Source organism: Camelus bactrianus, chromosome 9 (assembly GCF_048773025.1).
Source record: "Camelus bactrianus isolate YW-2024 breed Bactrian camel chromosome 9, ASM4877302v1, whole genome shotgun sequence".
In the NCBI taxonomy this organism is placed as follows: domain Eukaryota; kingdom Metazoa; phylum Chordata; class Mammalia; order Artiodactyla; family Camelidae; genus Camelus; species Camelus bactrianus.
In genome coordinates, this window is record NC_133547.1 from 14,799,998 (window position 1) to 14,814,676 (window position 14,679).

A 14,679-nucleotide genomic window follows, 5' to 3' on the forward strand; every position below is an offset into this window, starting at 1 on the left:
CTCTGTCTGAGCATAGGTGAATTGAGAAGTAAAATCTTAGCTTGATGCCTAATTTATTCTGAGGGTCATCTCTGGTTCCTTCCCAGGGCGAAGAGCAGATGTATAACAGTCATGTCAGGTCACAGGTGAACAGTCGAAGGGAATATAGCTGCTTGTTCCATCTTAATACAAGTTGTTTGCAAAAATGTGCAGGATGCAAATTTGCATATATGGTATGGTCAGAAATATCTAAAAATATTCCCAGTAAAATGACAGGAAGGAAATACAACAAAATATTGTAAGGAAGTTGTCTCTCTGAGGTAGGCGAAGTTTCTTGTTCATTTTGTATTTTGCTGTATTTTTCCAAATGAGCAAGCATTATCAGATCTTTAAATTTTATTTATTGTGACATGTAGAACACTGATCCCACAGTAGGATACTATGGGTACGCTGCAATGTCTGTACCCATTCTCCTGTGATGGGCATTTGGTTTGATTCCCCTGAAGGGCTTTGCAAACAGGGCAACCGTGAAGAGCCTCGCACAGCCTTCCTGGTGTCCACCCACCAGTGTCTCCAGGGTACAGATCCAGACGCAGAATTTTCAAGTCACCAGGAAAAGCAATGTTAAACTTTCCAAAGTGGTTAAACCACTTCCACTTGCTCTTCCAGCAAGTGTCTGAGAGTTTCTGTTGCTCCACATCTTCACCACACCTGGTATTGTCAGATTTTGCCACTTTTGTCATTTCTAGGTGAAGAGGGGAAGGTGTTTTCATTTGCATTTCCCATTGAAGTTGAGCACCTTTTCATACCTGTATTGCATTTGGATTTTCTCTTTTGTAAAGTGTCTGCTTAAGAGTTTTGCTCATTTTTCTTTTGAGGTCGGCTGTTTGATTTTTAAGGAGTTCCTTGTATATGCTGGGTATGTATCAAATCCTTAGTCTATATTATATGTTGCAAATATCTTTTCCCACTCTGTGACCATTTTCTAACGGTATCTTTTTTTTTAAGTGAAAAATCTTAAATATACACAAAAGTGGAGAGAACAGAATTCCCATAAACTCATAACCAGCTTCAACAGTTGTCAATTTATAGCTGATCTTATTTCCTCTCTACCTGTACTTACTCCTTCCTCCTTGGATTATTTTAAACAAATTCCAAATATCTTATTATTTTACCCCCCAAAATTTAGTAAGTAGGTATCTATATGTGTAAATATAAAAATATAACTGTATAACCATATCAGTCTAAGATATCTCTTTTATTTTATTTTATTTTTAAGATATCTCTTGAGAAATGCAAATTCTTAGTGTTAATTAGTCAAATGTAACCACGTCATCTTTTACAGTTAGTGCTTTTGGGGTCTTGATTAAGAAATCTTTTCTCTTCCTTGAGGTTATGAATTTATTATCCTACATTATCTTGTAAAAACTCTTGTTTTGCCTTTCTGGGTCCGTGATCTACCTAGAGTTGATTTTTGTGCATGGTATGAGGTAGGAGTCTAGTGTAATTTTCATCCATTTAGATAACAAACTAACTCAGCCTATTTATTGAAAAGACTGTCTTTAAAAAATTTTTTTCTAAGGCGGGGAGGTAATTAGGTTTTGCTTACTTATTTTTAGAGGAGGTATTGGGGATTGAACCCAGGACCTTGTACATGCTAAGCATACACTCTACCGGTTGAGCTATACCCTCCCCCCTGAAAAGACCATCTTTTTCTATATTGTTTTGCAGGAAAACCTCTATCACAAAGCAGGTGATCTTATGTGTATTGGTATATTTCTGGAATCTCTGTTCTGTGCTAGTTCACCAATCACTGCATTAATTCCCAAAGCTTTACAGTAGGTCTTGATATCAGGTAGGGTGAGACCTCTCACCTTGTTCTTCTCCAAGAGCATCTTTGTTAAACTTGGGTCTTTATATTTTTGCATAAAATTTAGGATCTGCCTTCAAGTTCCACAAGAAAAAACTTTTAGACTCTAGATTATGAATGGATTGAATATATAGATAAATTCAGGGAAAACTACTATCCAATCCAATAACATGATATATCAAACCATTTATTTCGATTTTTTAAAAAGTCTTTTATAAAGTTTCCCCGTACAGACTTTTCACATAGTTTGTTAGATTTATTGCTAGGTACTTGACCATTTATGCTAATGTAAATCGTTACTTTTCTCCACTTTTGTTTGGTTTATGGCTGGCACACAGCAATGAAATCGATTTTTATAGGTTGATTTTATATCCAGTAACTTAGCAAATTCTGATATGAATTCTAATAAATGGTCTGTAGAGTCTTCTGAATTTTCTTTAGCCAGAATCATATAATCTATTAATAATGAGGCCAATAACTTTCATTTCCTGCTTTACTGCAGAGTTAAGGTCTCTGGGATAAAACTGAACAAATGTGGTGACAACGAGCATCTTTCTTTTTCTTATTCCAAACTTAGGAGGAAAGCTTTAAATATTTAACTATTAAATCTTTTAATACTTAACCATGAACGATGTTAGCTTTTGCTAGTGCTTTTCATCAAATTTTAAAATACACTTCTAGTCCTAGTTTTCTGAGACTTTCATGAGTTGATGCTGAATTTTATCAAACACCTCTGGCATCTGTTGAGATAATCATACACTTCCCCCCTTAACCTGTTAACGTGCTGGTTGACATTAATTGATTTACTAATACTCAGACAGCCTTGCATTTTCACTATAACTCTAACTTGATCATGATCTAATCAAATATGGCTTCTGTCTCATTCTTCTAGGACAACAATAAACTTGAGTTAGAAATTCTCTTTCATCCAATCTTTCATATTTCTCTCTTTTTTTTTTTTTACCTCCACTGAATTCTGGAGAGTTTCTTCCAACCTACCTCCATTTTACAGCTACATCGAATCTCTGTAAACACTAATCTTTATTACCTAGTGAGTTATTAATTTCAGTGATTGCATTTTTCAGTTCTAGAATGCTTTTTGTTTTATATTCTAATATGCTCTCTCACTTTTTATAGTTTCCAGTTTCCTGATGAAAACTTCAAACTCGTGTTTTGTTTTCTTGAAAATACGTGTAGCTATAGTGCAGTGTAGGGGGTACAAGGACAAACTGTAAGTTCACATGAAGGCCAGGTGACTCCTGGCCCATTCTGACCTGGAGCGTGATGGCCTTCAGGTCTCGCTTAAAATGAAGAGCTGAGGCTCAGACTCTCCAATCTGGGGGGACCTGGGTTACTTTTGCTCCTCTGGTCCCAGGCTGCCTTTCGCGTTGGAAAATGCCTTTAGAACAAATGAAGTTTGGGGCTCCTCTCTTATTTTATTCTGAATTTTCATTTTGATTTCCTTTTCCTCTTACTAGTGTTTTACTGCTTTTAGTAATATTTTTTCTGCATAGATTTTATCTTGCATTTTTATCTGTTATCCAGTGAAGGGTGGTTTCTGATTTCTTTAGAACACCATTCCTTTCAGGAGAAGTCCTGTGTTTTATTCTTGTGCAGAATTGAATTTATTTGTTTGTTGTGTTTTCTGAAATTAAAATACCTTTCCCCCCCAATTATATAGATGGAAAATACTTCCCGTAAAAAAAAATTAAATTAAAAAAAATTACAAATAATCTAAATTCCACAGCCCAGAGATACCACTGTTGACATTCTCTTGACTACACATTCATTCTTTATTCTATGCAGATATACAGTTTTACATACATCATTTTATATTAACAGCATCATTATAGACACTATTGTTCTCATATAGTTCCTTTATTTTCAACCTTCTTTTGTGCTTGCCCTCCACCATCTCCTATCCTGACCCATGTCACCAGCGTTACCAACATTAGCAGCCTGGGCGTATCCTTACATAGCTTTCTCTACCACCACTCAAATATGCAAACATATATATGCATATTTATAAGAGATTCTTTTTGGTCATTGTTTGGACAGGAATTTCCTACCTTATGAGTTCAGCCTCCCGGATCTAGAAGCCAGAAACCCACATTCCCAAGCTTCCTTGAAGCTGTGATGCAGGCGTGTGTTCTGCATTCTGTCAAGCAAATGCGCTCATGTTTAATTTTTTTTTTTAATTTGGAAAATTTTGAAAAGACAGAAAAATAGAAAAGTGTGAGGAACCCTCAATAATCTATCTACCCTCAACAACAATCCAACAATCCAACCAACAATCCTTTCCCACTCATTCCCCTCTCCTGTGTTGTTATGTAGCAAGTCCCAAATACCATCTTTCATCTGTAGGTATGTTGGGACTCACAACAGAATTTGATTTGAAAGAGAGTGAGGGGAAGAAGGAGACAACCTGGAAAACTGATTCTGATGCAAATATCAGAAGTCTTAGCAGAAAGTGCTGGGTGGCATTAGGATTTGTGAATCCCAGGACTGATTCTCTGGCCCTCCTAGGGATTCGGACATCCTTGATCACATCCGCTTTTCTGTTTAAACTAGTTACCTTGGCTTCTATGGTATGAGGTGAAGAACCCTGACTGCTACATTGGAATCAGGCATAATATTGATTAAATGACCAGAGCCAGGGCATATGGCGTTCCTACTTTTAAACTGTGGAAGACGCGGGTTCTTTAAGAAAGAGGCGGGGATGGGAGCTGTCTTGGGCATCTGTTGTGCTGATGACCCAGTGCCCCTCTTCCCTTCTGGGAATTAAACTCCCTTTGTCTTAGTGTAGGTTCCCCCCAAAACCAGAACCTGAAAAGAGGATTCAAGTTTAAGCCATTTACTTGGGAAATTCAGAGAATGCCAGCAGGGAGTGGGGAAGGCAGACAGGGAAGGGGGAGCCAATGAAGAATGTGTTATCTAGAGCAGCTGGAGCTTAATCTTGCTGGGGAGTTCTGGAAGATGGTAGAATCCTAGAGTTGTTCATCCAAGGGGTGAGGGGGCTGGAATATTTATCCACCAACTCCCATCAGTTATTAGTAGAGGGCTGCTCCCAGAAGCATTAACTCCCTGGCCCCTTCCAGCTTGGGCAGAGTGGGTCCTAGCAGCCAGAAAGAGCCCTTGAGAAGACAGTCGCAGTGCAGGCAGTTGGAAGCCCAGTTGTGTGCTTGGAAATGATCACTGCTGAGGGAATATGGATGAGAGACCAACAGCATCCCTGCCATGCTGTTCCTCCCTCCTTCTCTATTCAGTGTTCTCAGGGATCCTGCATTTTCTCATAGACTTCACCCCTAACCACAGCCATAGGTGATTATTTTGAGATAGGCAAGTTATTTGTGCTGAGCCAATCTTAGCCCTTTCCTAGTGTATATGTGTATACTTATATATAGTATATTATATATGGTATAATATGCATATATATAAATCAAGGAATCAGCAAGAGTGAGCTATTGATGGCAGAAACTCTGCTTTTCCATAAGGAATGGAGAGGGATGAACAAAGCTGGCCCAGAGAGAAGCAGACACAATCTCTGGAAAGACAGTCCTGGAGTCTGTCCAGATCCATCTAAAGCTCCATCACCTCTTTCCCCTGATGTTCATGTGCTCAGCTTTCCCTTAGAGCACATGTGCGCTGGCCTCTGAACCTTCACAAACAGCACCCTCTAAGCTCAGCGAGTTCAAGCAAGGCATTCGAAACTATGTCATATAGGATATGGATTTGGCTGCAGTAACAAAGTCCCCCCAAATAACAGTGCTATTTCCATTGTCTCTTGCTTTGTAACAGGTTACCCTGACATGCAGTGGCTTAAAACAGTAAGACTGATTGTTTCTCATGATTCTGTGAGCTGGCGGCGGAGGTGGAGGTGCTTATGCTTCACATGGTATTGCCTGGGGTCATTCAAGGGGCTGCATTTAGCCGGGGGCTGGCATGGCATGGAAGGTCCAAGACGACTGGATTTTCTGGGGCTCTGGCATTTGCTGTTGGCTGGGCTGCCTTGGTTCTTATCCCTGTGGCCTCTCTCTACATGCTGCCTCATCCTCTAGGGCCTCTTTGTGTGGCCTCACTCTCCAGGAAGGGAGCTTGGACTTCCTTGCAGCATGGCAGCTGGGTCCCAAGAGCATAACAGTGGAAGCTGTAAGGCTTTTTACAGCCTTGGCTCAGGGCGAGCACAGCATCCCTTCCACTGCGTTCTTAGTCAAAGCGATCTCATGGTCAGCTCAGATGCAAGGGGAAGAAAAATGGACTCTATAACTTTAAAAATATACATATTTCTATTGAAGTACAGTCAGTTTACAATGCTGTGTCAATTTCTGGTGTAGACAATACTTTAGTCACATAGGAACATACATTAATTCTCATATTCTTCTTCACCATAGGTTACTACAAGATATTGAATATAGTTCCCTGCGCTATGTGGTATAAAGTTGTTGTTTTCTATAACTCTTTTTTTTTTTCTGTAACTCTTGATGAGAGGGATGGCATGTATATTGGGCAGAAGAAATTCTTGGTGACCGTTTTTGGAGACTACCTGCCTTGAGTGGCTTAAACGAGGGAGGAGGTCCTCTCTCACATAACAGTCCAGGGCTGGCGCGGCTCTTCCAAGGTGATGGGCACTGAGGCTCCTTCTGTCTTGCTGCTGTTTTGTCCTTATGATGGTGTCCTTACCCACTTGTTCCAAGATGACACTTCCCTTGTTCAAATTCTAGCAAATGAGGAAATTGACTATATCCTTCCACAAAAGCTAAGACCCATAAATAGCTCATTCACTTCCCATGCTGCCCATCAGCCAGAATGAAGTCACATGGCCACTCTAAATGCAAATGAGGCCGGATAATGCAGTCTTTAGTGACCAGACACTCTGATAAAAATTCTGTGCAAGAAGGAACAGGAGGATATGGGGGACACTACCGTTCTTATCTGGCAAATGATTAATTCCAGAAGAAATAGTGGGCATGTCTGGGATACCCTCAAACCTCTGCAGAGACAAGGAGCCATGTTTAATCCAACCTGTTGCCACTGGTGGTCATTCGGTCCAGTAGCCAAAGAACAGTGATTGAGCATCTCCTCTGTGTGCTGGGGAATACAACAGTGAACAAGACAGAAAGGTCCCTGTTCTCACGGAGTTTCCATTCTAGAGGAAGTGGCAGACAGTAGAAATGGGAATACCTAAGTCAGAGAATTTCAGGTATGGCCAATATGGGAAGAAAATGAAATTGGTGGGAGGTGACATGAGCAGCAGTGATCAGGGGAGGCCTCTGTGAGGGTGTGACATTTGGGCTGACACCTGGAGGATGAGAAGGGGTCAGTTATACAAAGACTTCGGGGAAAGTATCATAGGCAGGGGGCACAGCAGGTACAAAGGCCCTGAGGTGAGAATGAGCTTGACTTATTCAAGAAACAGCGAGAAGGCCAGCATAGCTGGAGTAGGGTAACAGGGGGAAGAGAGGCAGGAGGGGAGGACAGAGAGATGGGCAGGTCTTTATGTTGAAGATACGTTTTTATCTCTCTTGGGTAAATGCCTATTTTTGCGGAATGGCCAGATCTGTGAGTAAGTGAATATTTCACTTTATAAAAGAAATGCCAAACTCTTTTCCAAGGTGGTGGCTGTTTTCCACTTCCCCTAGCAGTGTGTGAGATTTTCAATGGCTCCACATCTCTGCTGACACTTGGAAGGGCCAGTCTTTTTAATTTTTGTCATTGCAGTGGGTGTGTAATGGTATTTCATTGTGGTTTTTAGTTTGTATTTCCCTAATGACTAATGATGTGGAGAGCTTTTTCACATGCTTATTGGCTATTCACATCTCTTCTTTTGTGACGTGTCTGTTCAACACTTTTGGCCATTTAAAAAAAGTGGGTTATTTGTCTGATTTTTCAAAAAGCTGCTGTGGGGAGGATGGGCTGGATGGGGGAAAAGTGGAGGCAAGGAGGGTGGGGAGGGACTCCAGCTTCCACAGAAGTGAGCTTGTCACAGGTTCAAAACATTGCCTGCTTTCTGGGAAAGTCAGCCTTGGCCTTCCCCAAGTCTTGGGCTGCTGCCAGGAGAGATTGAGACACTTTACAGATTTCGTGGGGGTGGGGGCACCCCTGCTTCCTGGATTCTGGCACTGTGAAGATGGTGGTGCCCTGCATTTCAGCTTCTTCCTTCACCAAGTGGGATGGGGACCGTGGAGCAGAGACCAGCCCAGGCTGGCATCTTGGGGTCTGCACCAGTTCGGTTGTACCTGTTGCTAAAATATTGCAATGTTTGACTTTTGGTTGATAAAGAGTCTCTACCCGACATCCCACAAGTATCTGCCAGCATCCCAGTCCACTTCCTTGGGACACCTTGGACTTCCCCACATCTCAGCAACAAACGGTGGTTCCAGGACTCTGACCCAGCCCTATGGCCACATCTGTTCTGATTGGATGGCGCCTGGGTGTGGGGGCTGTTAGACTGAATTCTGGGAACAGCCCGGGCCTGGCTGGCGTTGGAAGGATCACATCAGGAGGCTGAGGCTGAGAGGTGGTGGGAGGATTTCTATTGAGGTGAGCCCAGAGCAGGAGACTTGAAGCACTATAATAACAATAACAATAATGATGTTGATAATAATGAACATTCATTGAGCAGATTCAGTGTGCCAGGCAGGCATTATTCTAACAGACCTCCTCAAGTCCTCCCAATAAACGACTGGAACAGCAGGCTGGCCCCTGCCTCCCGCAGTCTGCTCCCCACCCTCAGCCAGAGGGGGCTGTGAACACCTGAGTCAGATCAAGGCCCTCCTGGCTCAGACCTTCCTCTCCTCCCTGATTGCCTGCTGCTCACTGGGCTTCAGCCACCTTGAGATGCCAGGTGTGCTGGTAAGGCCTGCAGGACCTGTCCTCTCTGGGCCCACTCCAGACAGACCTGGGGTGGGGGTGGGGTGGGGGCGCGGGTGAGTGTCGATTCTTCTGCGACAGGACTGCCAGGCCTTGTCAGTGTCAGCGGCGTTAGCAGCCAGTGCTCCCTGGGACTTGGTCCTGATGGTCTTCTGGACTCCAAGTACTCTCCCTCCCCAACCCCAGCAGACCATTCAGCGTCTGTCCCATGACCAGCATCCAGTTTCCCCTTTTCTCTCCTGAGCCCCGGCCCCAGGGGGAGCGGTGGGTGTGATGCCTGGACGGGGGAGGGCTTCCTGCTGCTAACCCATCCCCCCCAGCGCCCTAACCTCAGGTTCCTCCTTTCCCAGCCCCAGCTCAGGCTCCTGTTTGGGGCTAGAAGTCCTTGTCATCTCCTGCGTAGCCTCCCTTGATACTCGCTTCCAGCCACTTCCTCATTTGGTGGGGGCCGCCCAGCTTGGCTCATGCTGTCACAACCACGTTGTCCCCCACCTGCCTCACCCCAAAGCCCCAGTCCTGGGTCTGTGCTGTGTGCCTCTGTGTCACTGCCTATTCCTCTCCCTCTTTCTCTGCCTTGCCATCACTTTCTTCTTCCCTATCTTCCACCTTGCTTCTTTTTTCTTTCTCTCTAAGGGTCAAATATCTGTCTTTGGTTCCCGGGTTCCATTTCCACCTTTACTTGCTGTGTGACCTTGGCACAGATTATCTTTCTGTAAAATGGGGCTAAGAGCATCTCCCTCAGAAGGGTGTTGTTGGGGGTTAAATGCATTACTATTTGGGACAGAGTGTCCGCATGTCATTAGTATCCATATCCTGATGGTTCTCTTTTAATATCCTGTGAACATTACAAGGTTCTGATTATCAAATAACTGTAAGTGGTGCTAATAAAAAGCTGACAAGTGTCAGATCCTGTTCTAGAAATATTAACTCATGTGATCCCCGCAACACCCTACAAAGTAGGTACTATTTTACTCCTCATTTTACAGATGAGGAAACTGAGGCCCAGAGAGGTTGAGAGACTTGCTCAAGGTTGCCCAGCCAGGAAGAAGGAGAGATGGGTTCACTCGTAGTCAGCCACTGACCCTCCTGTTACGATGATGTCTGACCCCTGTTTGGAGACGAAGGCCGAGCTGACACACATACCCTTTGCCCTTCATTCCAGCCTGGGGGCTGCAGCCTGGCTCCTGGGGTGTCTGGGCCTGATTCTTTCTGGTGTTATCTGTCTCTGTTCCTCCTCCCCCAACGTCTCCTCCTCCGTCCTGCCGCCACCCACCTCAGACTTCCTCCTTTACTTGGTTGGACACTACGCCACATCCCATCCGCCGTGGACTGCAGTGTCCAGCACCGTCGCCTGCATCATGGGGGGCCTCAGACCCGCCAACTGCCTCCTGTCTCTCCTTCTGACTGTGGGTGGTGAGTTGGGGGCTTCTGCAGTTCCTCGGCTCAGCTTGGGACAGGGCAGGGAGCAGGGCAGAAAGAGAGAACCAAAAGTGGCGGGGGGGTGGGGGTGGGCAGGTTGGAACTGGAGCAGATTCCCCAGCCCCCTAAATTCTATGGGTCTCTCCCAGAGCATGTGCCCCCCAAGACGCGGCCTCTTGTAGAAGCAGAGGGAGGGGACTCAAACGGTGTTGCAACAGGACAAGTCGATGTAGAAATAATATAGCCCGGTGGCCCTGATGCCAGCCCACAGGTCCCATCAGACGTTGTTTTCCACCCTCCCTGGCTTCTATGCCCATCCCGCCCATTCCCCTGGCAAGTTATAGCCCCAGGTCTCAGCTGACCTTGTTTTTCTCTCCTCAGGTGTCAGCCTTGTCCAGGCCCAGAGAGGTAGGCCTAGACCCTGCCATTCCCCTCCCTCCCTCCCTTTTTCCCTCCCAAAGGCCACCCCATCTCTGTCCCTTCTCCAGTCTCTCCAAATCTCCCCCGATGACTGACACCTCCTCCCGGCTCCCACTGACCTCCCCAACCCCTGTGCCATGCATACATTCCCAGAATGCAACTGCTCTGCCGTGAGCCCTGGCGTCCTGGCAGGGATCGTGCTGGGGGACCTGGTGCTGACCCTCCTCATCGCCCTGGCCGTGTACTCCCTGGGCCGGCTGGTCCCTCGGGGACGAGGGTCCGCGGAGGGTGAGTGGGTCTGTCAGGGGATGGCCTGGGATGCTCTGAGGACTTGCCTGGAGGGGAGGTGTAAACTCCCAAGTCACAATTCTTCAAAGGGAGGTGACTGGAGGGGCTGATTTTGTAACAACAAAGTAGCCCCAACTCACACCCCATCTCCAAACTCTGGTGCTCCCCACCCCCCTGCAGTGACCCGGAAACAGCACATCACTGAGACAGAGTCGCCTTATCAGGTGAGGAAACCAGCTTCTCTTCTTCACACCTCAGTCCTGCCTTGTGGGTGACTGTCCGAGAAACCACCCCCGCCCTGCCCAGTCCCCAGTCCCTGCAGAACCTAGACCCCAAAGCCACTTTCTTAGCAGCTCCTCAAACGCTTGAAGACAGAATGCCCAAAACTGCTTTCAATGATAATCATGACCTTATGCTCAGCTTAAAATGTGTGGAGGGGAAATACAAGATGGTTTGCCTCAGCCAGAGGGCAGGCTCTGAATTCTTCTGGAAGAGCCCATCCCAGGACAAGCTGATTTCCCAGAGAAGTCCTCATAAGGGCAGAGGGTATATATACATTTCAGCCCTAGTTTGGTAACTATGAAGAGAGGAGTTCTAGAAATTTGGGGGGAGGGATCTGCATCCCTTTGAGAATCTGATGAGAGCTAGAGAGTCCTCAGAAAAATCCACCCCAAAAATAAAAATTGTGCATATAATCTAGGGCAGTTCAAGTATCCTTGAAACCCTTCTTAAGAACCACGATGCAGAGAGTGACCTTAATATATTTCTAGTGTGACCAGAGGGCTTCCCCACCCCCTCAACCCAAGGAGGTGATCAAAACAAAGGATGATCTAAGTAAGAGCTGTATTTTAAATATTTAGACAGTTACTGGTTAGTGGTTTCTAGTTGAATTGGTTATCTATCTAGTTAACCAATGCTGGAGTCATGCAGTCATCTATACACGACTGAAATGTATTTAACTGTGAAACGCGCTACCCACCAATGATGAAATAGACCTTTATGAAAACTGTGAAAAATTTCCATCTTCTGCCTCTCTGTCAGTGCCATTCTTAACTCTTCAGGGAGTCATGAGCTCCTCTGAGAATCTAACGGAAGCCAAACACCCTCCCCATAAAGATGCCCACTCAGACGGGGCATGTGCGTTTGAGTTCAGGGATTCTATCTGAGGCCTGCATCTTGGGGCCATAGACCACCCCCTGCCCCCATTGTGAACCCTGCTCTGCAAAGTCTGTTTTACTTGTCTGCAACTAGCTTCGCTTTGCCTTACTTGTGGATTAAAAAGTCTCTTTGTAAAGTAGAAGAATCTCAAGTTTCGCTCTTTGAGGTCCAGAAGACTGAAGGGGCTTTCCAGCCACTGGGGGCAGTGAGATTTTGATGGCAAAGCATTACCCCAATTTATTTACTCCTTTGCTGGAATTTGTTGGGGACCTATATATGCTAGATGCCGGAGACACAGCGGCGAGCTTATGTCCTAATTGGAGAGACAGACTTGATGCAAATTAACAAATAAGATCATTTGGGGAGGCATCACGAAGGAAATAAAGCAGGTTGATGTGGCAGTGACTGGGGTGTGGGGGGAAGAAACTATAGATGGGGGAATCAAGAAATGCCTCTCTGAGAAAGTGACTCGAGCTGAGACTTAAAGGGGGAGAAAGAACCATCCCTGGGGATATCTAGGGGGCCAGCGCTCTAGGCAGAGAGAATGGCAGATACAAAGGCCCCTTGGCTGGGGCATGATGATGAAGCTGAGGAGGAAGGGGAACATCAAATGCACTTGAATAAAATCCAGATCTCTTTCACAGCTACAAGTTTGAAGAAGCTGCCAGGGGCCTTGTAGGTCACTGGGAGACAGCTGGATTTTGTTTTAAGTTTATTTGGTGGATCCCTTTCACTGATGGTCCCTGCCCTGTCCATCCCTTTAGGAGCTCCAAGGCCAGAGGTCAGACGTCTACAGCGACCTCAACACACAGAGGCCATATTACAAATGAGGCCCAGCCAGGGCAGTCAACAACCTGATGCCTGGATCCAGTCATTCCTGACACCTGCCCAGCACCCTATTCGACTCCCACTACGATACAGATCCACAGTGTCCTCCATGAGATGTCAGACCTCTTCCCACTATTGCCCCCAAATAAACATGGAGCGCATAAACACTGTTGAGTTATTCGAGATCCCTGGGCTGGTGGGATGGGCATATGTGGCGTTCTGGGGGAGATCAAAGACTCAGAAATAGCTAAATGAGAAAGAAGGAGGCTTGGGGGACTCTGGGTTCTTTGAGGAAGAATTCGAACTTGAGGTATTTCAATTGTTTTATTCCAGCCTCAAAGAGGAGTAGGTTTCCTGTGCCACCACACACAATCCAGGATGAGAGGGTCAGAAGTCAAAGGTCTCAGTTACAGAGTTCCAGGGCTCAGCCCCTGCCAGGCATGTTGATGTAGATTTTGCCATCTTCTGGGGGTGGGGGAGAGAAAGCACGAGGCCTGACCACCCACCTCCCACCCACATCGCCACCTCCCTGGGGACCCCCTGCTTCAGGGGTTTCCTCAGGAGTTCCCCCAAGCACCGCCCCCAGGGTTTCCCCAGAACCTCCAGGGCTTGCCCGGGGGCCCCCGCCCGGGGACCCCCTCCCTCGGGACCAGGCCTGGCTCTGTCCCTGCCCCCACCTTGGGTGGGCCTGCCGCGTGGGCGGGCACACAGAAACACCACCACCACGATCAGCAGTGACACAACAGCATCTGCGGCCACGAGCCCCACCAGGAGTGGCAGGGAGAGGGGCCCACATCCGGAACAGGAACCTTAAGGGTGGGGGCCAAGACAAGAAGGTGGCTGAGGGGGCTTCCAGGCATTCAGGGCTGGGCTTTGGGTATAGGGGGCAGAGGAAGTCCCTGTGGGGGTGGGTATCCCAGATTCCCGGGGAATGAGAGGGGAGATGGAGATCCAGAGAGAGGTTGCGGGTGTCCCAAGGCTCTCGAGGCTCTGCTTTGGGTATAGTGGGTACACCTGAAGACAGGTCGGGGGTGGCCAAGTCCTTGGGCCTTCAATTTGGTGATGAGATGGGGACCCAGAGAGGGGATGAGAGGTAAGATGGTGACCTGGAGAACCTCTGGGGATGTTCCAGGACACTCAGGCCACACTTGACAGATGGAAGCAGTACCTGAAGCGATGCAGCAAAGGGGAAGGGGTGTTGATTTCTCACCTGGGGTCATCTGAGCGGCAGCCACTGTAGAAGGAGAGGGAAGGTCGATCAGCAGGGAGAGGTGGTTCCCAAAACAGGGTGCAGGGGAAGGTGATGTCCTGAGAAGTAACCTCCACTCCAGAGAGATCAAATGAGAAAAAGGGGCCCAATGGGAGGGGAGCTCCCAGAGACAGAGAGAGGCAGAAAATCAGAAGTAAAGGCAGAGACCCAGCAGTGAGAAGGGGATGAACAGCCACTCCAAACCCAGCTTCCCTCCCCCAAAGAACCAGGCCAGAAGCCTATCTCTAGAAGGGAAAGGGCACCCGGAGAAGGACCCACACTCAGCACCCCTCCCTTCAGATACCACCCAAAACCTCCCCTTTCACAAAACTCTGCCTAACACCCCCCACAGCTGCTGGCTTCACCTGGGAGCAAAAGCAGGAACAGGATGTCACCTGAAGGGACCATGGTAGGCTGGGGGCTGGAAGGGGTCTGGCAAAGGGCTTTGTTTCCAGAGAGGTCCTGAGGAACAGTGGGGGAATAGAGAGGCAGCAATAGCGGATGTCACTCTTGCTGGTGACAAGGCCACCTGCTTCCTGTGTGCATGTGTGGGAGGGGAAGAGCTGGTGGATCCCTGTGACTGCCTTTGGGGACAAAC

General features: G+C 46.8%; 2 protein-coding genes across 4 annotated transcripts; one reads left to right on the forward strand and one right to left on the reverse strand.

Annotated features, from left to right (window-relative positions):
- Positions 1-9,997: 9,997 nt before the first annotated feature.
- TYROBP (transmembrane immune signaling adaptor TYROBP) lies at positions 9,998-12,997 on the forward strand. Its single transcript, XM_010950122.3, has 5 exons — positions 9,998-10,132; positions 10,520-10,546; positions 10,712-10,846; positions 11,027-11,070; positions 12,769-12,997. Exons 1-5 carry the CDS (start codon positions 10,078-10,080, stop codon positions 12,832-12,834), a joined length of 327 nt encoding a protein of 108 aa, XP_010948424.1. The 5' UTR covers positions 9,998-10,077; the 3' UTR covers positions 12,835-12,997.
- A 140-nt stretch (positions 12,998-13,137) lies between these two features.
- On the reverse strand, positions 13,138-14,636 carry HCST (hematopoietic cell signal transducer). 3 transcript variants are annotated; one of them, XM_045512915.2, is made up of 4 exons: positions 14,447-14,636; positions 14,043-14,066; positions 13,510-13,641; positions 13,138-13,294 (listed from the first exon to the last, which is right to left on the reverse strand). In XM_045512915.2, exons 1-4 carry the CDS (start codon positions 14,487-14,489, stop codon positions 13,257-13,259), a joined length of 237 nt encoding a protein of 78 aa, XP_045368871.1. In that variant the 5' UTR covers positions 14,490-14,636; the 3' UTR covers positions 13,138-13,256. The 3 variants fall into 3 exon arrangements, with proteins under 3 accessions (XP_045368871.1, XP_010948421.1, XP_010948422.1); XM_010950119.3 differs by having other exon boundaries at positions 13,138-13,297; positions 14,447-14,620; XM_010950120.3 differs by having other exon boundaries at positions 13,138-13,297; positions 14,477-14,613.
- Between the last annotated feature and the right edge of the window lie 43 nt (positions 14,637-14,679).